Genomic DNA, 23147 nt, shown 5'->3' with positions numbered 1-23147 from the left:
GCTCTTTTAAAGACAATGTTAAGAGAATGAAAAAAGCTACAGACCAGAAGAAAATATTTGCAAATCATGTATCTGAAGAACTCTCAAACTCAACATGAAAACAAACTCAAAACTGATATACAGTGAAAGATGTACACACTCAACCAAAGACATTACAAATGGCAAATAACAAAAAAAAGGTCAAAATTATTAGTAGTTAGGTAAGTTCAAATTAAAACTGGAATGATATACATTACCACACACCCACTAGAATGGCTAAAATTAAGAAGAATGGCTACACCAAGTATTGGGAAGAACTGGACCTCTCACACACTGCTGATGGGGAACATAAAATGCTACAACCATTTTGGAAGACAGTCTGGCAATTTTTTACAAAAGTTAAATATACACCTGCTTTAAGAACCAGCCACTCCCCTCTGTATTTACTCAAGAGAAACGAAAGCATATATCCATACAGACTTGTACACAAATCTTCATAGCAGTTTCATTGATAACAGCCCCAAACTGCAAATAATCCATACATTCACCAACTGGGGAATGGGTAAGCAAACTGTGTTATTTTCATACAAGGGAACCTCACAATAAAAAGGAATGAATTACTGATAAAGACTACATGGAGGCGCCTAGTGGCTCAGTCGGTTAAGTGTCCAACTTCGGCTCAGGTCATGATCTCATGGTTCGTGGGTTTGAGCCCTGCATTGGGCACTGTGCTCACAGCTCAGAGCCTGGAGCCTGCTTTGGATTCTGTGACTCCCTCTCTCTCTGCCCCTCCCCTGATCAAGTTCTGTCCCTCTCAAAAATAAAATAAACACTAAAAAATTTTTTAAATTAAAAAAAGACTACAATACAGATGTTAATTACAGAAGAAGCCAGTCCTCCCCCCCCCTGAAAAAGTACATTCCATATGATTCATTTATACACAAATTTTAAAATACAATAGGGGCGCCTGGGTGGCTCAGTCGGTTGAGCGTCCGACTTCAGCTCAGGTCATGATCTCGTGGTTCGTGAGTTCAAGCCCCGTGTCAGGCTCTGTGCTGATGGCTCAGAGCCTGGAGCCTGTTTCGGACTCTGTGTCTCCTTCTCTCTCTGACCCTCCCCCACTCATGCTCTGTCTCTCTCTGTCTCAAAAATAAATAAACGTTAAAAAAAATTTAAAAAAAAATACAATCTATAGTGAGAGAAAACAGATCAGTGATCTCCTGGATGAGTGGTCCCATTTAGCTGTTAGAGAATTCAGTGAGTAATAATATAATACTACTGATCCCAGGAAAAGGATTTCTTTTACAGACCCCAAAAGATAGGCAACAAGGTAGCAGGTACTCTCTGCCATGTAGGAGAAAAAGGGTAATTAAAAGCTCCCAAAAACACAAAGCAATAACTATTTTGGAAAAAACAAGTCAATGTGGCAAAAAACTAGTCTCATCTGGGAAACCTTCATCTGGGAACATTACTCTGGCGTACGCAGGCAGGGAACATGAAACACAGGAGAAAGCTTGGGAGAAGACCAAGCCACAGAGTTCGACAGCCTATGAGCTACAAGCTGAACAGATACAGTTAGAGTAGGGACAGGAAAGGAGAAAGGGCGGGCATCTGGGTGGATCAGTTGTTAGGTATCCAAATCCTGGTTTCAGCTCAGATGGTGATCTCACAGTTGGTGGCAGTCTGAGCTGGCAGCTCAGACCCTACTTGGGATTCTCTGTCTCTCTCTTTCTCTCTCTCTGCCCCTTCCTTGCTCATGCGCTCTCTCTCTCTCTCAAAATAAATAAATAAAACATTTTTTTAAAGAAAGGAAAAAGGCATAAAAGAGTCACAGAAGGAAGAATTTTATGATTGGCAAAATAAGGAGAATTCAAGGTAAGGACACTACAGCTATCTGCTTTTCTATCAAAGTGAACAGTGTGCGGCTAGGTGTTCTGAAATGAAAAAAGGGAAGCACCCCAGCAGACTCATAAGGCCAAGCCTTCAGGTCACTGTGGGCTACTGCTGCAGCAGAATCACGAAGTCCAATCTGGGTGAACAGAGCCTGCAACAAGCCCACAGCAGAGCGCAAGCTCACAGAGGAAAAGCCCCACTCTCTTTACAAGGTTACGACCCAAACCATGTAAACTTTCAACTCTATCACTGATTTCTAAAATCTAAAAATATTCTCATGCAGAGGAAGTAAGACAGCATGGGGAATATAATCAATGGTATTGTAATAGGGTTGTCTGGTGACAGATGGTAGCTATACTTTGTGCACAGCATAACTTATAGATTTAGGGAATCTAACGGAACATTGTTAACTATACTTCAAAGAAAAGAAGTAAAACTATAACCAAAGTGCTAAAATATGGGAGAAATCGGTTATCTCTGAAAATGTTAGCAACATGGAATTCCACCTATTAACCAGACAAAATAATCTTTAGTTTCTAGTAATCAACACTATTTCATAAATATGTATCCTGGCTCTAGTTACCTGCAACGTACAACCTATGATTAGAATGAAGATCTACGTTGTGGAAGAACATGAGAAACGCAGTGTCCAGAGACCTCTACATGCAGTAAGAATAAAGCTTTTATTGCACTCAACAACAAGGCTAATCTTACGAACCAAGAAATCAACTCAACCCCAAATCCTAATTCTATAACCTCTCTTCTCAACACCCACCCACTTTACATTCTCCCCGGCCATGCAAAGCACTTCTACCACCCAGCACATACAGGCTGCATACCTGTTTGGAAGGTAGGATTTGCTCCAGGGTACATGTTGGGGGAATAGGCAGGAGCTGCGGCCGCATAGCCCATGGGGAAACCAGCTGGAGAAAAACAGAACAATGTAATGTCACCACTTAAAAGAGTAACACAATTTTACAACCATGGCTCCTAGACCCAGTCGTTTTTATCTTCTCCACAGACTGACTTAAGGGTATGTATGCTAAGCAGTTTGTCACTAGGTGTCTCCTTTCCTCAGAATTAGGATGGGTCATAATCAAGTCTTTCAAACTTATCAGTTTTATTCTAGGTTCTCATCATATAATTTATTACTTAGCAAAAGTAATGAGAATGCTGAGAGATCGTGTCGTGAAGGGGCTGTAACTGGTACCACTGACACACGGAAATGGGAAAAATCCAATGTCACAACTCACTTGCAAGCAACCTAATTACAAATAATTACAAATGATGAATCTTTAATAACACTAAACCACAACCACTACTAATTCATGTGAATACAACAAAAACATCAAATAAAACAGTGTTACGGTCAAAATCCTAGTCACCAGGCGTCCACCAGCAGTGAGTAGGGCCTCAGTTCCTTGCTCATGGCCTCTTCACAGCCTAGGGAGCCCTGTAAGGCCCATGCCCAGGCATTCCCCTGACCCAGCTGGCTCACAGTCCAGAACACTCCATTCATGTGACAGCTGGAGCATTAGAAAGCCTTCCTTATATTCAGGGCACAGAACCAATAAAGATGACCCAGATTCACTAGTCTTTACTATTGTCTGTCACAAACTAGTTCAGAAAAGCTGTTACCTTCTCTATTCCTCTTGCCCTCACCTGTAAATAAAGTTGAAATGGAACAGCAGACTTCAAAAGACTCTGTGTTGAAGAGACTCAGAGAAAGTGTCTCCTAGGGATATTTAAGGCACTGTAGTTCTAAGAGTAACCAAAGTGAAAAACCACAAGGGTAGGAAGGTAACAAAGGAGAAAACAGAGTACAATTCCAGAAGGAAAATCTTTGTGGGTCTGGCTGTCACCTGTAAAGGTGTGGATAAAGTGCCTTACAGAAACTCCTGCATTCTCCAGCACAGCTTGGATGCCCTTGGTCTGCTGCATCTCCTGCTCCAGCAGTGGTCCTGTAGGCTCTACGGGTCTCCTCGCAAGGCAGGGGCTCCAGACCTACCACTCCCAAGGGATCCCTACTTGCAAGTGCCCATTTCTCATCTCATATACAATCCTCTGCTTCGGAGTCGCTTTCCTTTCTCAAAATTGATCTTCCTCTACCTCAGCAGAAGCTATTTTGAGTTTCCTTCATAGATCACCACTTTCCCATTTGCCCAATTACTTAGAAAATAGCGTGAGGAGATCAAATGCTTACCAAATTCACTCATTTTGGACATCAAGGACAGATTCAACTTGAAATAGGCCTAAAATGTCTATTTTAAAAAGACCAGGAAGGTAGTTTTTAATCTGTGTTCTATGAACCCTGTACAGTTCCTTAGAGGCCTCAACTGTGAGCAGCAGGAGGTCAAGCAGGCTCTGGAGCCTGCCCTCAATTCACCCTGCTGCTCTAACTTACCTTAGTACTATGGAACCACTTACAAATCTTCGAAAGTTTCATGGTTAAGAAGAAAATTTTAAATACTACTGACCTAGATCTTATCGGGTAGGCCTCTACAACAATCCCCTCAAAATCCAATGTCCTCATCTCTCCATAAATTCTACCAATAAATCCTCCAGGGGCATCATCTGCTCCTGTACTTGTCTTGTGTCTAAGAGGTTCCTGGAACACTACTATTATGTTTGCTTGGCGCTTCCTATCCTAACCTTCTAAAAATGAATTATTGTGCTCTAAAATGAAAGAGAAAACCCAAATAACAAGTATTTAAAACAGCATAATTAAACACCAGCAACAGGACATCCTCTGTACACCACACTCGCACACCACTCACACCACCACCCTGACCCAGGGCCCCACAGCGGGACCCCACTTACTCTAGTCCAAAGGTTTCCACTGTAGCCACACAAAACCCCCCACATGGAAACCCTTGAAAGGACTGCCTCCCCAGCCCCTCACGAACATTGCTTTAACTGGTCTTGGTTGTAGCACCTTCAGTTTCTTAATTTTTCCAGAAAACTCTAACCTGCAGGGGGGCTCTAATAAATAAGTGGAAAAGCACTGTGCCTTCCTATTCTTATCAATCTTCCTGGCCACAGCACGGTCTTCCTAAAAATGCCCCTCACAGTAAGTACCACAGACTGTTTCCTTCAACATCTAGTCTAGCTCCCTTTTGAGACAGAAACACTAGAAAGCTAGAAATTACACAACCTAGACTCCACTCTTGTAAAACACTTGGAAGTAATCCCAAATCCTAATCACTTTTATGACTAATCACTTCATGAAAATAAGAAGTTCAGAACAGAAGATACCATAAGCTAAATAAAAAAAAAAAAAAATACAAAGCAAAAATACTTGCAAATTATACAAAAAGTTAATACTCCTAATATATAAATAATTCTTAAAACTAAAAAAAAAAAAAAAAAAACCAATAGAAAAAAAAAATAAATAGAAGACATGGATAGAACTGCCAACTACCACTACACTGATCCCATTTCTAACATCAGATTGGCAAAAATCCAAAAGCTGAAAACACACTTTGTTGGCAAGGTTGTGGGGAAACCATGCTTCTGGTAGGAATACAAAACAATAAAAATCCTATGGAAGGGAAATCATCAGTATTTTAAAAATTACGTATGTGTTTACTCTCTCACCCAGCAATCCCATGTCAAGGAATCCACCCTGAGATAATTTCCACAATCAATATAAGCTGCAGTATTGCTGGAATACCAAAATACTTCAAACAACATTATCTATCCAAAGAACTAGTTGAATAAACTCTGGAAACCCCACAAGATGCAAGATTACAACAGCAGCATTATGCAAAATATGAAAAAGAACAAGGCAAACCTCTGTGAACCAACATGGAATGACTCCTAGAATATCTTAAGTTGACAAAACAAAGTGAACACTACCACCTGCATCACTATTCCAGAAAAGAACCCCCTGCTCAGCCATGAGGAGTATGTGGGCTGACTCCCAGGGCCACTTCTGCCTAATGAGGGCCTCCTCTAAGCACCAATCCTTCCCTCACAGCTCTCCCCTGAGCTGGCTAAGACCTCAGCAATGTGTAGCACAGTCCTGAGGCTCTCCCTACCTGATTCTGCTTCCTCTTCATTAGACCTTTCACAAGTATTATCCTCCCCCCCTAAAAAGCCTACTTCTCTGTGTCCACCACGTTTTGTGTAACAAAAAGAGAAATTCAAATACATGGACATATTGGCATGGGGGCATGATATGAACTGACCATGCCCCCTCCAAAATTTGTATGTTGAAACTCTAATCTCCAAATATGATAGCATTTGAAGATACTCAATTACAGTAATCATTTCACAGTGTATACATATATTAAATCATATACCCCTTTAAAAAAAAACATGTTGTACAACCTAAATATATGTAATTTTTACTTGTCAATCATACTCAATAAAGCTGGCTTGAAGAAAATAAAGCTCAATCAGTATGCTATCTTGCCTCACAAAGGAAGACATCAACTGGACCACTTACAATTCTTATTTATATTTATATGCAAGTTAGCTAGCATATAGTGCAATAATGATTTCAGGAGTAGAATCCAGTGATTCATCACCTACACATAACACCCGGTGCTCATCCCAGCAAGTGTTCTCCCCAATGCCCCTTGCCCATTTAGCCCATCCTCCCACCCACAACACCTCCAGCAACCCTGTTTGTTCTCTGTATTTAAGAGTCTCTTGTGGTTTGTCCCCCTCCCTATATTATTTTTGCTTCCCTTCTCTTATGTTCATCTGTTTTGTATTTTAAATTCCACATAAGTCGTATTTGTCTTTCCCTAATTTTGTTTAGTATAATACTCTAGTTCCATCCACTGTTGCAATTGGCAAGATTTCATTCTTTTGTATTGCCGAGTAATATTCCATTACATATATTTATATATAACATATATATACATATATCACATCTCTATTCATCAGTAGATGGACATTTGGGCTCTTTCCATACTTTGGCTATTGTCAATAGTGCTGCTGTAAACTTTGGGGTGCATGTGGCCCTTTGAATCAGCACTCTCGTATCCTTTGGATAAATATCTAGTAGTGCATGGGGCACCTGGGTGGCGCAGTCGGTTAAGCGTCCGACTTCAGCCAGGTCACGATCTCGCGGTCCGTGAGTTCGAGCCCCGCGTCGGGCTCTGGGCTGACAGCTCAGAGCCTGGAGCCTGTTTCAGATTCTGTGTCTCCCTCTCTCTCTGCCCCTCCCCCGTCATGCTCTGTCTCTCTCTGTCCCAAAAATAAATAAACGTTGAAAAAAAAAAAATTAAAAAAAAAAAATCTAGTAGTGCAATTGCTGGGTCATACAGTAGTTCTATTTTTAATTTTTTGAGGAACCTCCATACTGTTTTCCAGAGTGGCTGCACCAGTTTGCTTTCCCACCAGCAGTGCAAAAGGGTTCCTCTTTCTCCACATCCTCACCAACATCTGTTGCTGCCTGAATTGTTAATTTTAGCCTTTCTGACAGGTGTGAGGTGGTATCTCACTGTGGTTTTGATTTGTATTTCCCTGATGAGTAATGTTGAACATTTTTTCACGTGTCAGTTGGCCATCTGGATGTCTTCTTTGGAGAAGTGTCTATTCATGTCTTTTGCCCATTTCTTCACTGGATTATTTGTTTTGTGGGTGTTGAGTTTGATAAGTTCTTTATAGACTTTGGATACTAACCCTTTATCTGTTATGTCATTTGCAAATATCTTCTCCCATTCCATGTGCTTTTAGTTTCCTGATTGCTTCCTTCACTGTGCAGAAGCTTTTTATTTTGATGAGTTCCCAGTAGTTCATTTTTGCTTTTGTTTCCCTTGCCTCCGGAGACATGTTGAGTAAGAAATTGCTGCAGCCGAGGTCAGAGGGGTTTTTGCCTGCTTTCTCTTCTAGGATTTTGATGGCTTCCTGTCTTAGGTCTTTCATCCATTTTGAATTTGTTTTTGTGTATGGTGTGAGAAAGTGGTCCAGGTTCATTCTATTGCATGTCGCTGTCCAGTTTTCACACCATTTGCTGAAGAGACTGTCTTTATTCCATTGGATATTCTTTCCTGCTTTGTCAAAGACTAGTGGGGGTGTCTGGTGGCTCCGTTGGTTGAGTGTCCAACTGTGGCTCAGGTCACGATATCACAGTTTGTGGTTTGTGGTTTGAGCCCTGCGTTGGGTCCGTGCTGACAGCTCAGAGCCTGGAGCCTGCTTTAGATTCTGTGTCTCCCTCTCTCTCTGCCCCTCCCCTGCTCATGCTCTGTCTGTCTCTCTCAAAAATAAACATTTAAAAAAATTTAAAAAAGAAAAAAAAAGATTAGTTGGCTATACGTTTGTGGGTCCATTTCTGGGTTCTCTATTCTGTTCGATTGATCTGAGTGTCTGTTCTTGTGATAGTACCATACTATCTTGATTATTACAGCTTTGTAATACATCTTGAAGTCTGGAATTGTGATGCCTCCAGCCTTGGTTTTCTTTTTCAGGATTACTTTGCCTATTCGGAGTCTTTTCTGGTTCCATACAAATTTTAGGATTATTTGTTCTAGCTCTGTGAAGAATACTGGTGTTATTTTGATAGGGACTGCCCACCTCCAATTTTAGTACACTGTGTATTGCACTGAATGAAAAAACATTAGGCATGCGGAGACAGGACCACATGGCTGAGAAACAAACAAAAAAGGGGACAACTGACAATAAAAACAGACCCACAGGTGATTCACAGACTGCAGTCACCAAACAAGATCTTTAAAATGACTGATTAGTATGTTGGAGAAAAGAGAAGATTGGAGTACATGAAAAAAGTCAATTCAATAAATGCGTTTTATAGCAAACTGGAGAAGAATTAGCAGGATTAGTGAAATGGAAGCAGGTTGGTACAAAATATCCACATTAAAGCTCACAGAGGGAAAAAATGTAAAAGACAAAAAAATGCAGGACACAAGAAACAAGGTAAAATGATTTACTACACTTATAAATGTAAGTCCCAAGCGAGAAGGGAGCAGAAACAAAAAAATACGTGAAGAATCACTGTTACTGCTATTTTGAGGGAAAAAAAAAAAAATCAACCTACTGAGGCAGTTTCCGGATAAAATATCCACATTAAAGCTCACAGAGGAAAAAAATGTAGAAGACAAAAAAACGCAGGACACAAGAAACAGGTAAAATGATTTACTACACTTATAAATGTAAGTCCCAAGAGAGAAGGGAGGAGAAACAAAAAAATTCGTGAAGAATCACTGCTACTGCTATTTTGAAGAAAAAAAAAAAAAATCAACCTACTGAGGCGGTTTCCAGTGTTACTGAAACACACACTCAGTACTGTCTATGGCTGCTTTTGTTCTGGAAAGTAGGGGTTGTATAGTTTTAACAGAGAGCCACAAAGCCTGAAATATATACTACACCTGGACCTTTATATAAAGTTTGCCAATCTCTGCTTTTGGCCAAAGAACAGGAACAAAATTTAGGTATCTTGGACAGAACTGGAATATGAAAGGCAATCAATATTTTATTAAAAAGACTATCAGGCAACACTAATACCATAGGGTTTTGCCTATTTCCGTTGCTCCAGATCCACCCAGGATTCTCCTCAGCTATTCGGCATTCTGTTTAAACTAGTCTGATGACTTAAAGATAGTAGGTCTTATTACTAAATTTCTTTTTATCAATTCCAGAAAATTCTGTCACTCCTTTTCTTCTAGTCTCTCTATTCAACCTTATGGAGCTCTTAATTCTCCCCAAGTCTTCTCATTGTGACATCTAGATTTCTTAAATGCTCTCCTATAGCCCTCCCCCCTTTCCTTATTTGGCATCCTGGTTCTCCCATTTAGTGGTGTTTTACCTGCAATTTAACCTGAATTTTATTCACATGCCATTCCTTTTTAAGTTCCTTTGGTTCTTTATGGTCACCCCACACACACACATACCCATGTCTAATTCCCCTCTTATATTCTGATTCTTTCTTTTTGATCTCCAATTATTCTAAACTTGTTTGTGTGATGTGGTTTCTACCTGATATTCTATTCCTGAAGTCTATCATGACTGGTGACTCTTACTTGCATTGTTAACAGGCAGAATTTCGTGGGAAACCCACACAACCTGGAATGGGAACATATGCCTCCAGAGCAGTTCTGCATTTGCTGCTGTCAGGTACTTAGGGGTAATGAAGGCTGCAGACTACTTTTTATGTTAGTTTCTCAATTATGGACCCGTGGTAAGTCTGGGTAATACAAAGTGGAGCCTCCAATATCTCTGACTGGTTATAAAGTGTTAGGAAGGATTTCCCCCTTCCTGGAGCCCAAGCAGAGATAAAATTCCCTTGTGGAACCAGTGAAAGAACTGTTTTAGTCTACATCTTCCCTGGGAGTATGACCCTCTGGAGGAACAAGATTGGTGTAGGGTCCCACTCTCAACTCTCAGCCTCACAATGGCCTCACTTTCTGTCCCCTTGTGGGATGTTAAAACCAACTAAGAGCACATGCTCCTAAGACAAGCTAATTATCAGCTCAATGGCCAAATGCACTGGTTTTTATGTCACTTTCATATTTAGCTACAGATATTTCGCTCACTACCCTGCAAGTTCAGTTGTACATTTTTTAAATGTTTTATTCAATTTTTTAAAAATATTTATTTTTAAGAGAAAGAGAGAACATGCAAGCAGGGGAGGGGCAGAGAGAGAAGGAGACAAGGATCTGACGCAGGCTCCCACTGACAATAGACAGCCCAATGTGGGGCTTGAGCTCACTAACCCTAAGTTCGAGACATAAGCTGAAGTTGGATACTTAACCCACTGAGCCACCCAGGCACCCCTAAATGTTGTATTCAATTTTCTAGAGGTTTTATAGCAACAGGATTTTAAGGTTATCTGTTCCACCATATTATCAAAACCCACAAAAAAATTTAACATTACAAATAATTATTCCTTGGGGTGTCTGGGTGGCTTAGTGGGTTGGGCGACCAACTCTTGATTTTGGCTCAGGTTATGATCCCAGTGTCATGGGATCCAGCCCCGCGTCAGGCTCCACGCTGAGGATGGAGCCTGCTTAAGATTCTCTCTCTCCCCCTCTGCCCCTCTCCCCTACTCACACATGCTCTCTAAAATAAAAAAATTAAAAATAAAAATTAAAAAAAATAAAATAATGACTCCATGTTAGATGTCACCAACTAGGATGACCATTTGCTGTTTTCAACCAATCAGCTCCTAGTCCCCCAAATTTGCTTTACTGCTTCCCTCACAGCCCAAGTTTGACTAGCTGACTCCAATAAGGGAGGAATATGCCTCAGACCTGAATTAACCAGTAGAATCTCCTTCTGGCCCAGGGATGGAAGCTGAGTGCGATCAGAACACACCCCAGGACTGGTCTGAATAGAGAACGAGAAGCCCCATGGGGGTTTCCTATAGAGCAGATGTAACAAGGCTCATAGCCAGTATACTGGTGGGAGTAGCTGAACACCAGAGAGAGACCTCAATGGGGAGAAGTGTAACCCATGACCAATACTGAACCAATCCTGAGGAAGTGAAGCTGAGTCCAGGAGGCAGAAATCAGATCCCAGTACCACCTGTTGGAGCCACCAGATCAAGCTTTGACCAAATCCAGTCCTACCTCTTGATTTTTCAGTTCCATGAGCCAAAACATTTTCTTCCTTGTGTAACTCACTTTGAGCTAAGTTTGTCAACTAGAAGCATTCTTAGGGACATGGAAATTTACTAAGTGCTCAAAGTTCCGTAACAAAACAAAGTTTTACTTGCTTACCTGGATAACCAATTCCTTTGGCATTTGCATAGGGAACCCCAGAAGAACCAGGGCTATAAACAGGATTCATGATTTCAAGAACTAAAAAGGAAAAAAAAAGTGATTTAGCCAAGCACTTTTATTCTCCAGTTTTTCTCCAACATCAGTCTCAAAATAGCAGACAGCAAGAGTCCCTCCTCTAGTCTACTAAAAACAAGGCATCTAAGGCTGCTGCCAATCTATTTAGAAAAGGAAGGCCAGAAGTCCTGATGAGCACCCACCTAATATTGTAAACTTTCCTTCACAGCTTCTTCAGTCCATAGGAAGTTAAAGGGAAAAAGTGCTCTCTACGGCCCTACTTAAACCAGTGAAAAAAAAAATCCTTATAATTTAAATGTCCTTATAACAAAGAATAGTTAAGTAAACCAGATCTATTCAGAATATGAAATATTGTACAGCTACTTTTTAAAGTGTTTAAGAACATCACTGACATAATGTTATATAGAAAAAGGAAGGGAATGATGTTGCATTATGTAGTATGATATCAAATCTGCACCCGCACATAGTATAGGCACAGGCATGTGTACTTCCAACACAAGCAGAAAAGATCTGGGAGAATATAAAAATATGAACAGAGACTGTCTCTAGATGGGGTGGGGTTAGTGTTCTTTTTGCACTTTTCTTTGTTTCTTAAATAACTTTTGTTAAATATACATATATTTTCTTAAAAAGAAAAATCAGCTACAGCCCAGCAACTCTATTAACCCATTCAATGTTTTTTCACAATCTTTTTCCGTAAAGTTCAACTTACCCAGCTACAACCATGAATTTACCCCTTCCTCAATAGAAATATGATTCTCATCAGTATCTTCAGCAAGCTCCTCTGAATTCTATCGCCCAAAGTATTTTCTGAAAGTGAGTTTAATCAAGACTATTCTGCATTCCTCGTCCAGTAAGTCACTCACACAAATTTACATGGTAGTAAGGATTAAGGGGGACCCTAAATTTAAAAATAAAAACACCACAGGGTGGAGGGATGACAGGCAATAGGTATATGGGAATTCTCTGTACTTTCTGTTCAATTTTGCTGTGAACTTAAAGCTGCTCTAAAAAAGTCTACTTAAAAAAATTAATAAAATGTACATGTATTTACTTGTTTAGCGTGTGCCTCCCTTACCACATCCCCAACTAGAAAGTGGCCCCATGCAGACAGCGAACAGGGACTCAGTCCTATTTACTGCAGCACCAATAACAGTATCTGGCACAAAACAGGTGCAAGTACTTGCTGATTTTCTTAAAAAACACATGCACCTTCAAATACTGTAGGTATCAAATTCCATTACAAAGACATATTGCAAAAATTAACTACCTCAAGGTCTCAGCTTACCCGACTCATTTAGCATATTCATAATCAAGCAGTTCAATACAGAAAAAAATACACAAGGTCCCATCCTTAACCTTTGTAACAAGTTCTAGTCTAAATTAGGAATAAATTAGAAACATCTGTGATTTGGATATTCATTATCTGAAAAACTAATTTTTTTTTTAAACTTCTAAACCAAAAGGCAGATGCCAACTTTACCATGACATTCACAATTACAGGTAAAAGATAAATCTAGATCAGTACAGGCCAACAGTACTCTCTGCAACTATGAGGATGCTCTCTGTGCCTTCCAATATGGCAGCCATTAGCGAAAAGTAACTACTGAGCACCCAAAAACATGGCTTGGCTACTGCAGGATCTGATTTTTAAATTTATCTGACTCAAATTTGTTTTTCTAAAGTTTATTTATTTATATAATCTCTATACCCAAGTGAGGCTTGAACTCAAGACCCTGAGATCAAGAGTTGTACACTTCTCTGACTGAATCAGCCAAGCACCCCTCAACTTAAATTTAAATAGTCATATGAGACTATAGGCTATTACAGTGAATGGCACATGTCTACAATACAGATGACAGAAAATAATAGGCAGCCATAGAAAGCAAGCAGGAGAATTAATTATGTATGTTATCCCACAGTTTAAGAATAAGCAAATTGGCAATAAATAAATTAATAAATAAGCAAATTGACAACTTCCAGTCCCTATTGTCCTGCACTTTTAACCCATTCTTAGTGGATGTACAACATAAGAACTGTGGAAACCCTCATAAATTCCATCTATCTCTGTAGCTCAACTATGATCTCTAGAAAGTGCATACCTTCCAAAACTGTTTCTCTATCCTGTGCCAGGATCTAATTTCATTTACTCAACTGAATTCAAGATAAGCAAAGCACTATGCAAAGGCCACAGAGGAAAAAAAGAAAAAAAAAAAAAAAAAAAAAGCAAGTCACAGTCCCAGTTCTGAGTTTACAATCTAGGAAAGTGCTGTCCAATAGAAGTTTCTGTGAAAACATATGACAAGAAAAGAAAAGAAAAGAAAAGAGAAAAGAAAAGAAAAAAGAAAAGGTATGGCTACCCTGTCCACGTAAAGTAGCCATTAATGGCTGGTTAGTGAATACTTGAAATGTGGCTAACACATGTAAGGAACCGCATTTTAGTTTAACTTCAACAGTCACACCTAGGTGATGGCTATTATACTGGACAACCCAGTCCTGAAAAACAAAAAACATAAATAATGGTGATATAGAACAAACAGTAGTAATAGCCACATTAAGAGCCATAAAAGAATAAAGTATTATGAGGGGTGAGGGGAGAGAGCAAAAATTCAACAGGTGAGGGGGGGAATGAATGGTCAGAAAAAACTTGGATTACAGAGGTGATATTTCCAACAAGCTCTGGACAAGCAGGATCCCGAAAAGCCATAGAAGTGAGAAAATACAAGATGTACTTTAGTAATACTGGGCAGTTGGACTTGTAGGGAATCAGCAAATATGGTTATGGAAGTGGGGCTGAGTAGGAGATGTCATGGAGTAGGCAATGAAGCTCATGAATAGCAAAACAATTTAACACAAGCATTACCATATGATCTGGTAATTCTACTCCTTGGTAAATACCCAAGAGAAACGAAAACATATACATCCACACAAAAATTTGTACACAAATGTTTATAATAGTGTTATTCATAACAACCAAAAATTTTAAATAACTCAATGAAGCACTGAATACCACAAGGCTCTCCTGCCATAAGGATCTCATAGCGTAAACCAGTAACACAATTCTACTGTACATTTACCACTAAAAATGTACAGAATTGCACCTGAATTCTCAATACCATAAGTTCCAAACTACTCAAAAGTTACACTTCCTGAAAGCACTTTTACTTCCCCAGAGACTAATAATGTTTCCTAGAGTAATTGAAAGTCTTTAATGAATTAAAAATTACAGGTTAAGAAAATATAATGAGACTGATAAAAAAAAAAGTTGCAGTTCCCTCTCCTATTCAATAAAAAGGCCTGAATAATATAAAGACAAAGTCCGTGAACTAATGTCAAAAAGATTCTTAGGTTACTTTTCAAATAATGAGACTTCCCCAAGATTCTGAGGCTCAAGGGCAGGGAAAATAATTTTCTCAGCTCTGTCTCCTTGCATTTCATCAATGCTTGGCACACAGGTATCTTATATGTATCTTCTGAATGTTCTTGAATAAAATAACTAATAGAAAATATAACTTTTCACAGCAATAAATGTGAGATTGAGGGGTGCCCGGCTGGCTCAGTCAGTGGAGCATGGACTCTTGATCTCTAGGTTGTGAGTTTAAGCCTCATATTCGGCACAGAGCTTACTTTAAATATATGTATATGTACATGTATATATATGTATATATTTTTTTTCATATATGTATATATGAAGTTGAAATGTTTATTTAAAATATAACTCAGAATTTAGGGGCACCTGGTTGGCTCAGTCAGCTGAGCACGTGATCCTTCCTTGCTTTTGGCTCAGTTCATGATCTCACATTTTGTGAGATTGAGCCTGGCACCAGGCTCTGACAGGATTCTCTTCCCCATCTCTCTCTGCTCCACTCCTGCTCGCCCATGCTCTCTCTCTCTCAAAATAAATAAACTTAAAAAATATATAACTCACAATTGTTGAAAACTTCTGTTTACTGATTAGTGGATATGAAAGCTGAACCCACTCTTAACATCATCATCACAAGTCAAACTATTTAACACTAACAAACCAAAAGGGGGCATTTTAAAAATCAAACGACCCAGTTTCTTCAGTAAGTCAAAGGTCTGGAAAAAGGTAGAGGGGTGGGGAGGGCAGTTCTAGATTAAAATAGATTTACACATAAAAGTCATTAGGTGGATTTTTTTTTGGATTTTGATTTATATTGAAAAAAACTGTAAAAAGATTTTACAGTTATAAAAATGTCCTCTAGAATGCCCCAACTTTTGGGTTTGTCTGATTGCTTCATGGTGTTGCCCACCCTATTCCTCCAATTTGTCTGTAAACTGGAAGTTGGATGTATAGGATCTATTGATGCAGACTGTAATTTTTTTTGTAGCAGTACCCTTAGGTGATGCAGAGTACTTCTATCACATGAGGATGCACGTAGTGTTAAATAGTTTGACTTGTGGTGATGATGTTAAGATTGGCCAGTGGGTTTAGCTTTCATATCCACTAATCAAATATAAAAAAATTTTAAGTGTACACACTCGTTCTCTCTTAAAACTTTTTTTTTTTTTAAAGAGGAGAAAGTTCTCAACTCCCTCAAACTCTACCTTCACTACTGAGGTAGAAATTGGAAGAAATTCATGTATTTCTACACAGGAGTGGAAAGACTTCAAAGGCATATACGTAGAGTGGAACACAGATATCAGAAAAATAACTATTACTCTTTTAGGTTAGTGTTCTGTTGTTTTAAAAGTGCTCTCGGGGGGCGCCTGGGGGGCGCAGTCGGTTAAGCGTCTGACTTCAGCCAGGTCACGATCTCGCGGTCCGTGAGTTCGAGCCCCGCGTCAGGCTCTGGGCTGATGGCTCAGAGCCTGGAGCCTGTTTCCGATTCTGTGTCTCCCTCTCTCTCTGCCCCTCCCCCGTTCATGCTCTGTCTCTCTCTGTCCCAAAAATAAATAAGCGTTGAAAAAAAAAATTAAAAAAACAAAAAATAAAAAATAAAAGTGCTCTCAACTGATCTAGGAAAAGAAGCTGTTTATGTGAGAAATAAAATTTCCCTTTAAACTACAGAACATACAAAAAATTAAAATATTTTTACAACGCACTTAAGTTCTTATTTTCCAATTCTAATCCTCTACCTCTACTACTAATTTTCTCAATGTTTGAAAATCCAACAATTTTGGCATTACAATTCTAACCATAAAGTAGAAATGAGTTGAAAGGCAGGTGTAGAGCAGAACAGTAACTAAAAATCCTAACAAATTTATTACGGCCTGGTAAGAGGGCAGGGGCAGTAAGAGCTACAGCAACAGATGGTGCTTCTCCTGAGTTGCAGGCACTCGCCTCACACACAGAACCCAATCTTTCCACTATTTCCAAAGGTAGGAGCCAGGAAGAGCGGATGCTACCTGCTCAACACTTTTAGCAATTGCTCCTCAAGGACACCCATCAGAAGGCACAGGCAGCTGGCTCTGTCTTCAACTCTTAAAGCCTGCGGGGACCTCTATCAAATCTTAGCTTCCATTTAGTCACAAACACAACTAAACATTAGCAACATACAAACCCTCCCACCAAAGCAAGCCCACTTTATAAAGTTTAAGGGAAATCTTCACAGTGTGTACTACAGTATCTTCAGCATTAGGAAAAAGAGCTTTAAATTGTCCGATTGGCTGTCAAAGCAAAAACAATCCATTACTTACCAAAGTTGTAAAATGGATCCCTCTTATTGCTCACAGCAAAAACTTTCAAACTTTTTTACGTATTTGAGAAAATAATCTCAATTACACGATGACTTGAAAATTTAAAATGTGGAAATGAGACAAACCTTTTCACTTATAATTTTTCTTGCATGCCACAAACACTCCCGAATATTTTCATGTACGACTTTAATAAAACATTAACTCATACGACCCATTAAGACACACACTTGAGTACGCTGTAAAAGAAAAATAACGTTTGTGGACATGCTGCAAAGATTCACCTCTTTAAAGTTAACCCAGACTGGGCGACAAAACGTCCTTTCTGAAATTAAAAAGCCTTTCAAGCTGGAGGGCAAACACTAAGCTTCTGCCAGGCAAATAGAATCATTTTTACTTTGTAGGTAGACAAGGTGACTAGTTTACACATTCGAAATGACTGCAACCACAAGAATCCCAAATCTAAGAGAAAACAACACCCTGCTGCCTCCCCATTTTTCATACGTTTTCCTGACCTGATCTAAGTCGGACCTTAAAACGACCCAGCGAACATTCTTGTGCATGGACTCCACCTCTCACCGGCCACCTGGGCAGCAGCCCCCCACCACCCACACCGCACCTGCCCGCGCGCCAGTCCGCGCCCAGTTCCTCCTCCCTCGGGCCCCCAGAGGCCCGGTCCGTCCCACCGGACAAAGCACAGCCTGGGTTACCGCCGCGGGTGCCGCCAGGCCGTCCCCCCGCCCGGGCACCAAGCGACCCTAAGCCGCTGGCCCGACCTTGGCGCCGCCCCAGGCCGGCCGCACAAAGCGCCGCACTTCCGGCCGGCAGCGCCGCCGCCCGAGCCCGCCGCCCGGGCCCGCGCTCAGCCCCGGGCCAGACAGGGCGCAGCGTCCCGCCCCGCCCCCGCCCGGGGGCGCCCGCCCGCACTCACCGCGCCGCGGCAGCGGCAGCGGCAGCCTGGGCCTCGATGGCCAGCGCACGCCGGCCCGGGGCGGGCTCGGCGGTAGGGCTCGGCGAAGGGCGAGCGCCGCGGAGACCTGTTCTGATGCGGGGGCTGAGCCGCGAGGCCCCCGTCTCCGCCGCTGCCGCCTCCCCGGCCCGCGCTTCCAGTCGCTCCGCTCCGCCCGGCCCGCCTCTCCGCAGCCCGCGCTCCCCGCCGACGCTGCGCAGCCACCGAGCCACCGACCTCACTTCCGCCTGGAGCGCGCCGCGGCGGGGACGCGCCGGGCACGTGACTGTATGTCTCCATCCAGACTGGAGTGGCGGCGTGCTCGCTCCCGCCGGCGTCTGAGAGACGCCCGGATGGAATCTGCGGGGAGCACCGCGTGGTGCGACCCCTGGCTGGGCTACCCCAGGGTCCGTCGTGCGGAGCTTGTAAGGCGAGAAGCCCGAGCAGCTAGCGGCGCCCGTGGGGACGTCTGTGTTGACCTTAAGGAATAGGTGCTTACTATGGACTTTTTCCTCGCGCCATTTTTGCCTTTCTAATGCAATATGGAAAGAACGTATTGGAACATAATTACAGAATTGTACTGATTTCTTAGAAAAAATGCATTTCATTTCGTATTTTTAAAATACGTACGATCCTGCCACTGTACTGCAGGAACCTGTGTGTAAATGCAGACGGCAAAGGTGCAGTGGTGGTGTGTGACCCGGTCCTGGCTGTGATGCCCAATGGTGGCAACTGAGTAGAAGGCTCACTCAGCACCCCCAGCCAGGGCTGGTGTGGTGGCGTGCAGGTGAAGTGCTATCCCACAGAGCGGCATGGGAGCCCGGCCTTGAACACCCTAAGGACCGTCGCAACAAAGCACGTCCCAGCGACGCTGGGGCACCACGTAGAGGCTGCGGGCATAGGCACTGACTGCATTCACTCTGCTAATCATTGTTTCCAGTGCTCTGCATTCCTTAAGTCATTTAATATTTGTGATAAATCATTTTACAATTGAGGGAATTAAGACACAAAGAGGCTGACAAGCTTTCAAGAACACGCTATTAGAAAGCCCATTAAGGATTCAAACCCCAACATCTGGCGTCAAAGCGCTTGCTTTTAAAGGGGGAGTTCTGAGTTTTAGTTTTCCCAGAACACCTCTAGCTGCTTGCGCGACATTAACAGAACCTACAAGGTCCTAGCTTGAACTGAGAGTCCGTGAGTCAGCTGTGGAGAAAGGTGGAGGAATCCTGAGATGCAGGCTGAGATGGGTCTCTTGTAAGGGTCTGAAGAGAGTTGGACAATCCTGTGGGCCTGTACTCAACAGAAAGAAACCAGCAGTTTATCTTGCTGACTGTGCAGGTAACAACCGTATCTGGAGGGACACTGACTATGTACAGTTCCTAAAGACTCTACCTAGCATATCTGTTAAGAGTTCTGGGTACAGATTAAAGTAGTCTCAAAGGAGATGATTCCTGGCAAGCTGTAAATGTTGACAGTTGTAAAAAAACAATGTTACTTTTTAAAAATCCATGAGAATATAAACACTATGGTGATTCAATTCTCATTTTTTTCCATTTAAAAAAGACATGAGTAAATTCTATAACTAAAAGTTTAATTGCTCCTTTTTCTCCTTCCACTGCCCCCACAGAATTTTACCCTAATATATTTGTGTGTTGAGCATCTTTTCTTTCTTTGTTTTTTCATTGTTCTTTTTTTTTTTTTTAAGTTTTATTTCCTTGTTTTGTGAGAGAGAGAATGGGACAGAGGATCCAAAGCAGTCTCCCTGCTAACAGCAGAGGGCCCGAAGTTCAAACTCACAAACCCATGAGATCCTGACCTGAGCTAAAGTCAGATAGATGCTTAACCGACTGAGCCACCCAAGTGCCCCCTTTTCTTTCTTTCTTTCTTTTTAAATTACCGGTTTCTGTCAGGATAACTAGGAAATGCTCCAAGACCAAAACCTAAGTGTCTTCACACAACAGAATTTTACTTCTCACTTACACATGAGGTCAAAAGCAGGTGGGATTGTCTGAAAAACTATACAAACAATAAGAGCATTCAGTAAAAACCAATAATCAAAATGAAAAAAAATATAGTAGCATGTATCTAAATAACAACCAATTAGAAGATATAATGAAATGGTATAAAAGATCAATAGTATACAAGGATACTTACAGGATAGATAAATAAATAAATAAATAAATAAATAAATAAATAAACTGACATAATACCTAGCAATAAACTTTCATAAGAATTGCACAAGATTGACGTGAATAAAAATTTGAATAATCCCTGAATGGCACAAAAGAACACTTAAACATGTGGAGAAAAACATATTCTTGGAAAAGTGGATTTAACATCAAAGAGATGTCAATGCTCCCTAAGTTAATTTACAAATTTAAATGCAATTCCTATAAAACGCCAATAATTATTTTTAACTAGATGAAGTGATTCTAATTTACCTCTAGGAAATAATCAAGAAGAATTAAAAGAAAGAATCTGCCAGGAAAACTTTGAAAATAAAGAGTAATAGGGAGGGAGCTGGCAACTAGACATACCAAATAAGAAAACATATTTAAAAGCCTCATTAAAGGGGCACCTACCTGTCTCAGTCAGTAGTGCATCTGACTCTTGGGGTCATGAGTTTTAAAAAAATTTTTTTAAATAAAAGCCTCAATAAAGCAGTGTGTCACTGAAATACGAATACACAGACTAATGATATATATAACGTTAAACCCAGAAATACACCCAAATAATTTTGGGAAGTCACCAGGGATAAAGATCAATTATTCAATAAATGGCATTGGGACAAAAATATAGCCATCTGAAAAAACATAAAATTGGGTCCATACCTTACACTATACTAGAATTAAATCCAAATGAAGAAAGATATGAATGTATAAGAAGAACAAGAAGAAAACATGGGAAAAAATCCTTTTTAATCTTAGAGTAAATAAGGCCATTCTAACTCCTGTTCAAAATCCAAAAGCCACATTATGAAAAACTTTGGTTTGGCAAAAAGTGCCATGAACATAGTCAAAAGACAGATGATTAACAAGGAATAAATAGTTCCAACACATATGATAGACAAAGGGTTAATCTCCCTAGCATAGAGAACTTTCAGAAGTTAATAAGAAAAAAAATCCTACAACTCAATAAAAAAACAATGAGGGGAGTTCACAGAAAAGAAAGTAAATGGCTCTTAATCACATGAAAAAAATCCAACCTCACTCAAGAATGCAAGTTAAATTTCTTTGAGATAGCATTTTCCCCCATTTGATTGGCAAGCATCCAAAAAATTGACAGTACACCTTATGAATGTGGCTGTGGGGAAGCAGGCACATTGCTAGAGTGTAGAAGGGACCACTTGATGTATTATGACAAGTATACACAAAATATTTGACTCAACAATTCTACTTCTGGGAATCTGTCTATAGAGATGCTTGCTGGTGTAAAATGAAATAGGCGCAAGTTCATACATTGCAGTATTTTTTAGAGTAGCAAAATATTGGAAACAACCCTAGTGTCCATCAATAGGGGACTGATTGGCTGGTTCATCTATACAATAAATTACTCTATAACTCAAAAAAGAAATGAGCAACCTTCCTATAAACTGAAATGGAGATACCATCAAGGTAGATTGTTAAATAAACAAGGCAAAGGATGGAACTGTTTCACAGGCTGAGTTGTGTTCCCCCACCCCTAATTCATATGCAGAAGCCCTAACCCCCAGTACCTCAGAATCTGTATTTGCAGATAGGGCCTTTAAAGAAATAGTCAGGTTAAAATGAGGTCAGTGGGGTGGGCCCTAATCCAATCTGACTGATGTCTTTATAAGAAGAGGAGATTAGGATACAGACAACACAGATGTATGGACAGCCATGTGAGGACACAGTGTGAAGGGGTCATCTACAGGCCAAGGAGAGAGGCCTCAGGAGAATCTAACCCTACTAGCACCATGATCTTGGACTTCCAGCCTCTAGACCTGGGAGAACACAAATTTTTGTCATTTAAGCTGTTTTTTTGTGTGGTATTTGTTACAGTAGCCCTATTCAACTGTGTTAAAGAACATCATGATGTTCTTTAACTGTTAAAGAACATCATGTAAAAAGGGGAAATGAAACTATGTATTTACTTGTGTATGAAGACAGACATAATTTCTAAAATCCAAGAAACTAACAGCAGTGATTTACTGTAATGAGGCTACGGACAGAGTGGACCCTGAGCAAATGGAAGACAGGGAAGAGATGAATAATTTTCAAGGTTTGCTTTTCCTTTGAAATATATGAATGTATTACATACTCTAAAATTAAATCATAAATAAATAAAATCTCATAAATTTGCAGGAGTGTAAAATGGTATAATCATTTTAGGAAAAAGTCTTGTTTCTTAAAAAACTAATCATACACCTGTCCTATCGCCTAATAAATTGTAGGTATCTGCCAAAAAGAAATGAAAACATACATCCATTCAAAAGAATTGTACAAAAATGTTCATAGCAGTTTTATTGATAATAGCCAAAAATTGAAAGAAGTCCACACATCTATCATCAGGAGAACAGCTGAACCAATTCAGTAGGGTGCCTGGGGCCTGCTTACAATGGTTTGAACTGGCTCCTGAAAGCCAAAGGATACATTCTCAGGAATTTGGCAAGACACTTGGCAAGCACAATTATTAAGATTAGGTTATAGAGGGGCGCCTGGGTGGCTCAGTCGGTTAAGCGGCCGACTTCGGCTCAGGTCATGATCTCACGGTCCGTGGGTTCGAGCCCCGCGTCGGGCTCTGTGCTGACAGCTCAGAGCCTGGAGCCTGTTTCGGATTCTGTGTCTCCCTCTCTCTCTGACCCTCCCCCATTCATGCTCTGTCTCTCTCTGTCTCAAAAAATAAACATAAAAAAAAAAAAAAAGATTAGGTTATAGAAA

At 40.6% G+C, this 23147-nt stretch overlaps 1 protein-coding gene across 7 annotated transcripts in view; it reads right to left on the bottom strand.

Moving 5' to 3' along the window:
- The window catches only part of FAM168B (family with sequence similarity 168 member B), a 37363-nt gene extending 18885 nt beyond the window's left edge, over positions 1-18478 (bottom strand). For 2 of the 7 annotated variants that reach the window (XM_047869532.1, XM_047869538.1), the window contains exons 1-3: positions 18229-18478; positions 11562-11642; positions 2712-2795 (exon numbers count right to left, since the gene is read on the bottom strand). In XM_047869532.1, coding sequence (XP_047725488.1) covers positions 2712-2795; positions 11562-11631 — 154 coding nt within the window. In that variant the 5' untranslated portion in view covers positions 11632-11642; positions 18229-18478. Of the gene's footprint in view, positions 1-2711; positions 2796-11561; positions 11643-11821; positions 13837-17812; positions 17865-17916; positions 18050-18073; positions 18093-18228 lie in introns of those variants that run through there. The other 5 variants (XM_047869533.1, XM_047869537.1, XM_047869534.1 and 2 more) reach the window with 5 other exon arrangements.
- Positions 18479-23147: the final 4669 nt, after the last annotated feature.

This window comes from Prionailurus viverrinus, chromosome C1 (assembly GCF_022837055.1).
Source record: "Prionailurus viverrinus isolate Anna chromosome C1, UM_Priviv_1.0, whole genome shotgun sequence".
NCBI lineage: Eukaryota > Metazoa > Chordata > Mammalia > Carnivora > Felidae > Prionailurus > Prionailurus viverrinus.
This window is presented reverse-complemented; position numbering and strand designations above follow the sequence as displayed.